Source organism: Heterodontus francisci, chromosome 1 (genome assembly GCF_036365525.1).
Source record: "Heterodontus francisci isolate sHetFra1 chromosome 1, sHetFra1.hap1, whole genome shotgun sequence".
In the NCBI taxonomy this organism is placed as follows: Eukaryota; Metazoa; Chordata; class Chondrichthyes; order Heterodontiformes; family Heterodontidae; genus Heterodontus; species Heterodontus francisci.
The window spans coordinates 53208264-53221166 of record NC_090371.1 but is presented as its reverse complement, the minus strand read 5'-3'; the positions used below and the strand labels follow the sequence as shown (position 1 = coordinate 53221166).

The window sequence follows — 12903 nt, the reverse complement described above, 5'->3', positions numbered from 1 at the left end:
AAGAGCAAAATTGACGATCAGTACTGGGGCCTCAACCTTTTACAATTTGTATAAATTACTTGGATGAAGGGACCGAAGGTATGGTTGCTATTTTGTTAATGACACAAAGATAGGTCGGAAAGTAAGTTTTGAAGAAGACATAAGGAGGCTACAAAGGGATATAGTTAGGCTAAGTGAGTGGGCAAAGATCTGGCAAATGGAGTACAATGTGGGAAAATGTGAAATTGTCCATTTTGGCAGGAAGAATAAAGAAGAAGCGTAATTGGTGAGAGATTGCAGAGCTCTGAAGTGCAGAGGGATCTGGGTTTCCTAGTGCATGAATTGCAAAAGGTTAGTATGCAGATTCAGCAAGTAATTAGGAAAGCTATTAGAATGTTATTGTTTATTGCGAGGGGAATGGAATACAAAAGTAGGGAGGTTATGCTTCAGTTATACAGGGCAGTGGTGAGACCACATCTGGAGTCCTGTGTACAGTTCTGGCCTCCTTATTTAAGGAAGGATGTAAATGTGTTGGAAGCAATTCAGAGAAGGTTTACTAGACTAGTACCTGGAATGGGCGGGCTGTCTTATGAGGAAAGGCTGGACATGCTAGGCTTGTATCTGCTGGAGTTTAGAAGAGTAAGAGGCAACTTGATTGAAACATATAAGATCCTGAAGGGTCTTGACAGGGTGGATGTGGAAAGGACGTTTCCTCTTGTAGGAGAATCTAGAACTAGGGGTCACTATTTACAAATAAGGAGTCACCCATTTAAGACAGAGATGAGGAGATTTTTTTTCTCTCAGAGGTTCATGAGTCTTTGGAACTCTCTTCCACAAAAGGGAGCAGAATCTTTGAATATTTTTAAGGTAGAGGTAGATAGATTCTTGATAAACAAGGGGGTGAAAGGTTATCAGGGGTAGGCAGGGATGTGGAGTTGAGATTACAATGATCAGCCATGATCTTATTGAACGGTGGAGCAGGCTCGAGGGGCCAAGTGACCTACTCCAGCTCCTAATTCATATGAAGGGTCACTGACCCGAAACGTTAACTCTGCTTCTCTTTCCACAGATGCTGCCAGACCTGCTGAGTGGTTCCAGCATTTCTTGTTTTTATTCCTAATTCATATGATCTGGCTGATCTACTAATGCGCAAACAATGAAGACTGTGTTGGCCATGTTCAGTGTCCCGCTCAGGCCAGAGGTAAAGTAGTATTTGGGGCCTGATGGCATTATCGGACCCCAATCTGCATACTTAAAAAAGGACACCACTGGCTTCAGGTGGGTGCCCTTGCTGTCTGCTCAGCAAAAGAGATTAAAATCAGGCAGGTAATTTACAGGTAAGTAACCTGCTCTTTCCCAGACTTATGACCCCAGTTTCCCTCTTACCTGCGTGTGTTACAAGTTCTTTTAGTGAGATCGTGAACCACACAGACTAGGAATACAAGAAAGTGTGAAACCACCAGAGTCAAAGAGAGGAAGAGAAGCAGAAAGATATAGAGAAGGATAAAGAATTGGAGACTGGGAGAGGAAGAGAGCAGCAGTTACAAAAAAAACATAGTATGTTAATCACAGTATAACAGGTTAATCACATATAATTCAACATCTGCAGTGTATGTCATACATAATCTAGGTAGTGCTTCTGTACTGATTCAAACCGATCTATCTTTCTTCAAACATTATTGTTAATGGGAGATTTGTGCAGGAATAATGGTAGAAAAATGGTGGCTGGATTGTAAATTATCCAATGCTGCTGAAGACAGAATAAGTCATGCTACACAATTTGATTATAAAGTGCAGTGGGATATTAATTAGGTTGGGAAAAGAATAACAGCCATCTAAGTCATTCAGCAAATGCGACATCCAGGATAATGGAAAGAGACAATGTATAAAATCAAGTAGATTTGCAATCGGATTACAAAGGAGGGTGGAAGTCCCTGACCCATGACAGATGAAACTGAATTAAGTGCATTAAGGGAAGCATTCATCATAGGTTAAGAAAGCGGTGCAGTCACTGCGAATAATATAAATACCTGAGAATGACGGAACTTGACAATGAAATAATAGCAAGATAGCATCAGGACCACAAACACTGTCGTTGTCTGACATTAGTGGGAGAAATTGACTTCTTTTTTTAACAACTGGACTTTTGATGCCATCCTACAGATTTCCTGAACAAACCATGAAGAAAACAGGCTGTCCCTCCAAAACAGGAAGGGGGTGACAATTTTAGCTTGGAAATAACTAAGGATACCTCAACAAAGCAGCAGGAGAAAGATTAACTCGTACACTCAATGGAACAGGTTAATTGTGCTGCAGGCACTGCTTTTTTTGCATATCTAGTAAGAGACTTAGAGGTTTGCAAATCAATATTCAAAAGCTTTGAAAACCCCAGAGGCTGCTTCTTAAGACTTAAACTTTTTCCGGCTCAATGATTTCCCAAAATCCCCTCTGATTTTAAGACTGAAAGATAAACTAATCATGAGCTTGCATCCCTGCCTACCTCATGTCAGTGAAAATGCTCCAGATGTCAAGTTTTAATAACTTGTAGAAAATCTGTACTTTAGAATATAAATAATGGATCTCTGGATTGAATTATAGATGTGCCAGTGGTTCAACAGGGTCTGTATACCATGAGGATTATGGAGCACACAACTGCATGGTCGATTGCACCTGGTATTCATCTAATGGGTGGACTCAACAAGCATTAAATCCAAAATTGGTTTATGATGTTGGTCCACCCATATGAAAAGTCTCATATCTAATCGGTACTCAATACGTTTTCCATTCGTGAATCACAAGACTATATGATAAATGCAGATAGAATCATAGAATCACAGTTTGCTTACAGCACAGAAGGAGGCCATTCGCCCTATCATGTCCATGCTAGCCCTCTGCAAGGGCAACTCAGCTAGTGCCACTCCCCCACCCTTTCCCCAGTCTTGCAATTTTTTTCTATTCAATAATGATCCAATTCTCTTTCGAAAGTCATGATTCAGTCTGCCTCCACCACACTCTCAAGCAATGCATTCCAGAACCTAACCATTCGCTGTGTAAAAATGTTTTTCCTCATGTCACCTTTGGTTCTTTTGCCATTCAGCTTAAATCGGTGTCCTCTGATTCTCAACCCTTCCACCAATGGAACAGTTTCTCCCTATCTACTCTGTCTAGACCCCTCAAGATTTTGAATACTTCTATCAAATCTCCTCTTAATCTTCTTTTCTGCAAGGAGAACAGCCCCAGCTTCTCCAATCTATCCATGTAATTGAGGTCCCTCATCCCTGGAACCATTCTTGTTAATCTTTTCTACACCCTCTCTAAAGCCTTCACATCCTTCCTAAAGGGTGGTGCCCAGAATTGGACACAATACTCATGTTGAGGCCAAACCAGTGTTTTTTGAAGGTTCACCATAACTTTCTTGCTTTTGTGCTCCTTGCCTCTATTTATAAAGCCCAGGATCCCGTATGCCTTATTAACTGCTTTTCCAAACTGCCCTGCCACCTTCAGATTTGTGCATATATACCCACAGAATCACAGGATTGTTACACAGAAGGAGGCCATTCGGCCCATCGTGTCTGCACCAGCTCTCCCAATGAGCAATTCACCTAATCCATTCCCCCACCTTCTCCCCATAACCCTGCACATTCTTCCTTTCCAGATAACAGTCTAATTCCCTTTTGAAGGCCTCGATTGAACCCGCCTCCAACACATTCTCAGGCAGTGCATTCCAGACCCTAACCACTCACTGCGTGAAAAGGATTTTCCTCATATCGCACTTGCTTCTTCCCCAGGTCCCTCTGCCCCTGTACCTCCTTTAGAATTGTATGCTTCATGTTTTATTGCCTCTCCTCATTCTTCCTACCAAAATGCTTCACTTCGCATTTCTCTGCATTAAGGTGGTGTAATGGTAAAAGCTGGAATTTTACATTGAGTGGGCAGCCCCGCCCACCGGCCAAAAAGTCGGGGGTGGGCCCGCCTCCACTGGGCCTGGAGAGCCACGCCAGAATTTTATGCTCCACAGGCCCTTTATTGGACTTGGGTGGGACTCCCACCACCTTCAGTCAGGAAGTCCTGCCTCCAAGGACTGCTGGCCCATCAGCGGGCTGGCAGCTCTTAGTCCCAGCAGCGTCACCGGGAAGGATGGCCACTGCTGGGACTGTACCCAGCACTGGCAGCAAGAGGAACAACGGACCTGGAAGAAAGGTAGGTTTTGGTGCCTCACCGAGGAGGGGGGAGGGTCTTTATTTTAGTGGTGGTGGTAGGGGCCTGGGCCCCCCCCACCCCACCCAGGGTGCCTGATCAGGAGGGGCACCCCTGCCCCAGCCCACAAGAAGGCAGCCATATTTTACCTGGCAGTGTTCTGGGGGCCGAGGACACCCGCCAGCTGCTGGTAATATACCAGCGGTGGCGGGAGAAGGCCTTTAAATGGCAGTTAATTGGCCACCTAAGGGCCTTGATTGGCCTGGGGTGGGCGGGCCATTTCTTGCTGCTGCTGCCCCTAGTAAAATTACAGAGGGGGTGGGAAGGCATCGGGAACGGGCCCCCTCCCCGCCACCTATCAATTTTATGCCTCCGTCCCACCCCACCACCAGCCCATTCCTGTTGGGGGGTGGGGGGGGGGCGCGTAAAATTCGAGCCAATGTCACTGAACTAGTAATCTAGAGGCCTGGGCTAATACCTTGGGGACCTGGGTTCAAATTCCACCATGGCAACTGGTAGAATTTAAATTCAATTAATTAATAATTTCAATTAATTAATAGAAAAACTGGAATTGAAAGCTAGTCGTAATAATGGTGCCATGAAACTATCATTGATTGTCATAAAAATCCATCTGGTTCACTAATGTCCTTTAGGGAAGGAAATCTGCCATCGTCACCTGGTCTGGCCTATATGTGACTCCAGACCCACAGCAAGGTAGTTGACTCGTACCTGCCTTCTGAACTGGCCTAACAAGCCACTCAGTTGTCAAGGGCAATTAGGGATGGACAACAAATGCTGGCCTTGCCAGTGACACCCACATCCCATGCAGGAATAAAAAAAAATTCATCTGCCATGTGTCTGCCCATTCCACCAGCCTGTCTATGTTCTCTTGAAGTATATCCTGATCCTCCTCACAGTTCACAATACTTCCAAGTTTTGTGTCATCTGCAAATTTTGAAATTGTGCCCTGTACACCCAAGTCTAGGTTAAGAAAAGCAATGGTCCTAACACTGATCTCTGGGGAACTCCACTAAATACCTTCCTCCAATCCGAAGAACAACTATTCACCACTACTCTCTGTTTCCTGTCACTCAGTCAACTTCATATCCATGCTGCCACTGTTTCTTTTATTCTATGGGCTTTAACTTTACTGACAAGCCTGTTATGTGATACTTCATCAAACATCTTTTAGAAGTGCATGTACACTGCAGCCCTCATCAACCCTCTCTGGCACCTCATCAAAAAACTCAATCAAGTTAGTTAAACACAATTTGCCCTTAACAAATCCATGCTAGCTTTCCTTAACTAATTCACATTTGTCCAAGTGACTGTTAATTTTGTCCCGGATTATTGTTCTAAAAGCTTTCCCACCACTGAGGTTAAACTGAATGGTCTGTAGTTGCTGGGCTTATACTTTCTTGAACAAGGGTATAACATTTGCAATTCTCTAGTCCTCTGGCACCACCCTGTATCTGTGGAGGATTAGAAGATTATGGCCAGTGCATCCACAATTTCCACTCTTATTTTCCTCAGAATCCTCAGATGCATCTGATCCAGTCCTGTTAACCTGTCAACTTTTGATACCTCCTTTTTATCAATTTTTACCCCATCCAGTGTCTTAACTCCTCTTTCACTATGACTTTGGCAGCATCTTTTTCTTTAGTAAGGACAAATGCAAAGTACTCATTTTGTACCTCATACAGGCTCTCTGCCTCCATGTGTAAATCCCCTTTTTGGTCCCTTATCAGCCTTACTGGTCCTTTTACCACCCTTTTACTATTCATATGTTTTTGTAAGACTTTTGGATGAGGAAATACATTGACATAATCAAGCCCGTCAGTTGGCCTTTCGTGTAAGGATTAAATAGATCAAATCGATCTTGGGAATGGATTATTATCTGCACCCATCCTTTACCCATCTGATTTTCAATCTATTGATTTTAATTGAGTGGATTCAACAACAATCAATCAACCTTGTTAGATCACAAAAAAAACAAAAGTCTACTCCTTGACCTCTACCTGCTATTCTTCCCTCATCTTCTTGTTCTCTTGACTTGTCTCTGCCATTCCTATAAAAGATATAACTCCATCCTGACCACTGTCCGTTCCTATGAAGGGTCTGATCCATTAATTTGAACTGGCCTTTCTGTTTCAGATTTTTATCCCACAGTTAATAACTAAAAATTAATTACGATTGATGGGAGAATACTGAGAGGTGTAGCGGAAGTAAGGGACCTTGGAGTGAATGTCCACAGATCCCTGAAGGTAGGACAGGTTGATAAGGTGGTTAAAAAGGGATATGGAATCCTTTCCTTTTTTAGCTGAGGTATAGAGAAAATAAGGACAGGGAGGTTATGCTGGAACTGTATAAATCATTGGTTAGGCTACAACTTGAGTACTGTGTGCAATTCTGGTCACATCGTTACAGAAATGATGTAATTGCACTAGAGAGGGTACAGAGGAGATTTATGAGGATGATGCAAGGACTAGGAAAATGCAGCTATGAGGAAAGATTGGATAGGCTGGGGTTGTTCTCCTTGGAACAGAGAAGGCTAAGGGGAGATTTGATTGAAATGTACAACATTATGAGGGGCCTGGATAGAGTGGATGTGAAGGGCCTATTTACCTTAGCAGAGAGGTCAGTGACTAGGAGGCATAGATTTAAAGTGACTGATAGAAAGATTAGAGGGGAGATGAGGAAAAATGTTTTCAACCAGATGGTGGTGGGGGTTTGGAACCCACTGCCTCTAGGGCTAGTAGAGGCAGAAACACTCAACTCATTTAAAATGAGTCTGGATATGCACCTCAAGTGCCGTAGCCTGCAGGGCTACGAATCAAATGCTGGAAGGTGGGATTAGACTTGGTGGCTCATTTTTCTGCTGGCGTGGACTTGCTGGGCCAAGTGGCCTCTTTCTGTTGCATAAACTTTCTATGATTCTATGATACAGTGGATTGCCAGAATATTTTGTAGTTATTTTGGATTTCCAGCATTCATTTTTTAATTTTATCTCTTAAACATAAATAATGACTTAAATTTTTTTTTGAACAGGTTCAAAAATAACTCAGCTGGACTTAATCGCAAGTTAAGATAATGTGACATATTATGCATGGCCTCACAGAAAACATTTAAGCAAAGCAGTGAAAAAGGAACCATTTTAATTAGTTTGTTTGAGTCGCCTGTTCATTGGTGTCAGTGGGATTGCTGAGGGAACATTTGTTTAGTGTATGGGTGAAGAGACTACAACTGTTGGGACTTAGACAGTGAGCATACATTGTTATGTCATCTTTAAATTTAGTAACCAAGGTGAAGGGTTGTGATTCACAGTGTAGCACATCACCAACATGGAAAAGAGTGGAAGAGAGGATGTTGCAAAGCAGGAAGGAGAGAAATGGAGAAGAAATTGTTCCATAAAAAACATGGCCTAAAGAGTAATTAACCATTTATTGCACTTACCATCAGAGAGTGTGGTGACCAGCACATCCTGGGTGGAGACGCCTGCTCCATGTCTGTTGAAAGCCAAAACACGCAAACTGTACTTGGTGAACTTCTTCAGTCCTTCCAGTTTATAGGCTATACTATCCAAATCAACGCTCTGAAACAGGACACAACAACACAGATCAAAATCAAATGGACAAATGTACCTTACTCAGAGTCAATACAAGAATAGGAAGGCCCCCTTTACTCTAAGCACACTTGGTTCTTATTTTCAACCATTTTTCTCCCACTACTTTGAATTTTATACACATACTGTATCACCTCATCAAATGTGAGGGCCAAAATGCCAGTGGCACACAATAATGCAAGTGGACTTCACTAATAGCATATTTTAAAAAAGCAGGCGCTGATCAATGATAAGGTGCTCAGCCTATGTTTACTTAGAGCACTTTAGTTTATTGGGAGACATAGTTGAAGAACTGAGGCTGCAATGCAGCACATCAAACAACAAAAGAGATAAAGTAAATCGATTTCAGTTGGACATCTGGAAAAAACGTACTTCTGGGTTTCCAGTCCGGAAATCCTACCCCCACCCTAACTCTCTACAACACTGAGTAAATATCATGGCCATTGAATCATTGTTAATCAATCGCCATACTTATGATCAATAACTACCAGTAAAGACCACAAACAATGTGAGCCCTTTCTTCTTTTACCTTTCATATATCATCCATTAATGTGAATGACCCTGTCCGCACTCCTCGGGAGTGGCAGGGCACAGATCTCCTGGTTCCTTAAAAAAACAGGAGTATTGGGCTCTCCTACATTTGAAAAAAAACAATTTCTTCCTGTCTGTTATTTTACACTGGTGCAAAATGCTGCTCCGAATTGCAAACATTTTTCAAACTATGCACCCACTCCTCCAAAAAATGTTCATATTTGACATTTTAAAAATGGATTATTTGATTTCATGGGGCCATAAATGTAAGATTATAATTAATGAGTCCAATAGGGAATTTCATAGAAACTTCTCTACCTGGACAGTCCTTAGAATGTGGAACTCACTACCACAAGGAGTTGTGGAGGCAAAAAGCATGGATGTATTTAACGGGAAGCTAGATAAGCACATGAAGGAGAAGGTTATGCTAATACGTTTAGACAAAGTTAGATGGGAGAGGCTCGTGTGGAACACAAACACCAATATGGACCAGTTGGGCTAAATAGCCTGGTATTGTGTGGTACATTCTTTGAAATTCTATATAATCAAAGAGTGCACTTACACTATAGATGTAGCATCAATGTAAATTGATTTCTTGCTTGCAGCCTTGCTGCCAGAAGGGTGGGGTATGGAATATAGAAATTCGTCAGAACATTACTTGATAGGTAACCCAGCAGCTAGCAATAATGAATAGAAGAAATATTACTGATTCAATTAGTAAAAGCCCCATAATATTATTCACACCATGTAGTTCCAAGTTTCGATCCATGGTCTGTGATGAGTTAATTAATCTCAGCCAGAGTGCAGTGGTTAAAGGAGAAAATAGAGAAGAATGAGGTAAAGAACATTTCGTTTGAAGCATAATTTAAATGACCAGGTGCTGAGATTTTTCCGATTTCTTGATAAATAGTTGTCTGCACACACGGCTGCCCACACTTTTTGTAATTATGATCATTTCTGTTAATGGGCTTCAGTAACCCAGAGTTACATTTAATCTCTGCATTGTCTGTTTACAAGGGCTAACTGGTAATTAATTAATGCAGTAACATTTCTGGTATTATTTACTGTTAGCTGCAAGTTCCTATTAATAATTTGCCTAGATTACATATTTTATTACACTAGATTCTAAATTACAGTAATGTGCTGTGGGATTTCTATTTTCCACATCTCTCCCTTCTGACAAGACTGCAAGCATGATACCGGATGCCTATGATAGATGCTTATATTTATATAGAGGGATAAAAGCAAAATACTGCGGATGCTGGCAATCTGAAATAAAAACAAGAAATGCTGGAAATACTTAGCAGGTCTGACAGCATCTGTGGAGAGAGAAGCAGAGTTACCGTTTCAGGTCAGTGACCCTAATTCAGAACTAGCAGATATTAGAAATGTGAAAGGTTTTAAGCAAGTAAAGCAGGATATAGAGGGATATTTGTTTAGTAATAGAAAAGGACTTAGACCCTCCAAGTGCTGAGCTCACTTCCTAAAATGATTGATATTTTTCTCTATTTTAACTGCATTTGATATTTTTTATTTGCAATTGGAGGAAGTGAGATAAGGTGGAGACAGGAGCAGCTGTAATTTTACCAGGTGCTCCAAAGTCAAATGTAACGCTCCTAACTGCTGTTGTCACAGTAGTGAGGTAGCTCAGCACATGTCATGGTGGAAATTTCAACATTCAAATCTGGATGATTCTATAACATTTACCTGTTCACATAGCTGCAACCAATGGAGGGGTATAATGGGCAGATGTTTCCCTGAGCCATTTTATGGGAGGGATTATGTCTGAGCTCTAATGCTAGGTATTGGTCCTCACTTTCTACAAAGCCACCCCCGCCCCCTTGTCAATGTTTCTTTTATTCTTTCATGGGATGTGAACATCTCTGGCAAGACCAGCATTTTTGCCCATCCCGATTTGCCCTTGAGAAGGTGATGGTGAGCATCCTTCATGAACTGCTGAAGTCCATCTGATATAGGTACATCCATAGTGCTGTTAGGAAGGAGGTTCCAGGTTTATGACCCAGTGACGGTGAAGGAGCAGTGATACACTTCCAAGTCAGCGTGACGTGTTACTTGGAGGGTACTGGCAGGTGGTGGTGTTACCATACATCTGCTGCCCCTGTTCATCTAGGTGGTAAAGGTCGTGGATTTGGAAGTATTAGCCCTGATTTTAACACAGGGTAAGTATAGGTCCAGGTGCAGGATTGAAGCTTGCTGCAATCTGTCTGATCGCCCTGAGTGTGAAGCTGAGATTTTAATTCCTTGGTGTGATAGCATGCTGCAATACCGACTCTCAGCCAAAACCGTTGAGAATTATGTTACCGCCGATAGGTGGGAGTTGAAAATCGAGCAGGTCAGACCACTCTCAGGGAACTTTTTTTTTTCCTTCATGCGATGTGGGCGTCACTGGCTAGGCCAGCATTTATTGCCCATCCCTAATTTCCCTTTATAAGGTGGTGGTGAGCTGCCTTCTTGAACCGCTGCAGTCCATGTGGGGTAGGTACACCAACTGTGCTGTTAGGAAGGGAGTTCCAGGGTTTTGTCCCAGCAACACTGAAGGAACGGAGATATAGTTCCAAGTCAGGATGGTGTGTGGCTTGGAGTGGAACTTGCAGGTGGTGGTGTTCTCGGGCATCTGCTGCGCTTGTTCTTCTCGGTGGTATAGGTCGCGGGTTTGGAAGGTGCTGTCGAAGGAGCCTTGGTGCGTTGCTGCAGTGCATCTTGTAAATGGTAAACACTGCTGCCACTGTGTGTCAGTGGTGCAGTGCGTGAATGTTTGTAGATGGGATGCCAATCACGTGGGCTGCTTTGTCCTGGATGATGTCGAGCTTCTTGAGTGTTGTTTGAGCTGCACCCATCCAGGCAAATGGACAGTATTTTATCACACTCCCGACTTGTGCCTTGTAGATGGTGGACCAACTTTGGGGAGTCAGGGGGTGAGTTACTTGCCGCAGGATTCCTAGCCTCTGACCTGCTCTTGTAGCCATGGTATTTATATGGCTACTCCTGTTCAGTTTCTGGTCAACGGGAACCCCCCAGGATGTTGTTAGTAGGGGATTCAGCGATGGTAATGCCATTGAATGTCATGAGGAGATGGTTTGTTTCTCTCTTGTTGGAGATGGTCATTGCCGGCACTTGTGTGGCGCGAATGTTACTTGCCACTTATCAGCCCAAGCCTGGATATTGTCCAGGTCTTACTGCATTCGTACATGGACTGCTTCAGTATCTGAGGAGTTGTGAATGGTGCTGAATATTGCGCAATCATCAGCGAACATCCCCACTTCTAACTTTATGATTGAAGGAAGGCCATTGATGAAGCAGCTGAAGATGGTTGGGCCTAGGACACTACCTTGAGGAACTCCTGCAGTGATGTCCTGGAGCTGAGATGATTGACCTCCAACAACCACAACCATCTTCCTTTGCGTTAGGTATGACTCCAACCAGCAGAAAGTTTCCCCCTGATTCCCATTGACTCCAGTTTTGCTAGGGCTCCTTGATGCCATACTCAGTCAAATGCTGCCTTGATGTCAAGGGCAGTCGCTCTTACCTCACTTCTTGAGTTCAGTTCTTTTGTCCATGTTTGAATCAAGGCTGTAATGAGGTTAGGAGCTGAGTGGCCCTGGCGGAACCCAAACTGAGCATCACTGAGCAGGTTATTGCTAAGTAAGTGAGGTAAGAGTGACTGTAAGTACCGCTTGATAGCACTGTTGACGACACCTTCCAACACTTTACTGATGATTGAGAGTAGACTGATGGGGTGGTAATTGGCCGGGTTGGACTTGTCCTGCTTTTTGTGGACAGGACATACCTGGGCAATTTTCCAAATTGCCGGGCAGGTGCCAGTGTTGTAGCTGTACTGGAACAGCTTGGTTAGTGGTACGGCAAGTTCTGGAGCACAGGTCTTCAATACTATTGCTGGAATGTTGTCAGAGCCCATAGCCTTTGCAGCATCCTGTGCTTTCAGCCTTTTCTTGATATCATGCGGAGTGATTCGAATTGGCTGAAGACTGGCATCTGTGATGCTGGGGACTTCAGGAGGAGGCCAAGATGGATTATCCACTCGCATGCTAAACAATGGAAGCAGCATGCCATAGACAGAACTGAGCAATTACACAAACAATGTATAAGATCAGTTCCAGCATATTCAGTCGTGAATAGTGGTAGATAATTAAGCAACTAACTGGAGAATGGGGCTCCACAAACATCTGGTTTGATGTGGCAAGGAAGATGGTTGTGATTATTGAAGGCCAATCATGTCAGTCCCAGGACATTGCAGCAGGAGTTCCTCATGGTAGTGTCCTAGGCCCAACTGTCTTCAGCTGCTTCATCAATGACCTTTCCTCCATCATAAGGTCAGAAGTGGGGATTTTCGCTGATGTTTCAGCACCATTTGCAAATCCTCAGATGCTGAAGCAGTCCATTAGGTGGCAAATGAGGTAGAAGATGCGTTGCTGTTAATTTGCCAAAATTTTCTAGAATCTGGAAAGGTTCCATCTGATTAGAAAGTAGCAAATATAACCCCTCTATTCAAGGTGGGGGGAGGCAGAAAACAGGTAACTATAGGCCAGTTAGCT

The 12903-nt window shown here is 43.1% G+C and overlaps 1 protein-coding gene across 1 annotated transcript in view; it reads right to left on the bottom strand.

The window, feature by feature from the left end:
• The window catches only part of dcc (DCC netrin 1 receptor), a 1023267-nt gene that overhangs the window by 295665 nt on the left and 714699 nt on the right, over positions 1 to 12903 (bottom strand). Inside the window, exon 13 of the mRNA XM_068054526.1 lies at positions 7630 to 7768. Within this exon, the coding sequence (XP_067910627.1) occupies positions 7630 to 7768 (139 nt within the window). The remainder of the gene's footprint in view (positions 1 to 7629; positions 7769 to 12903) is intronic.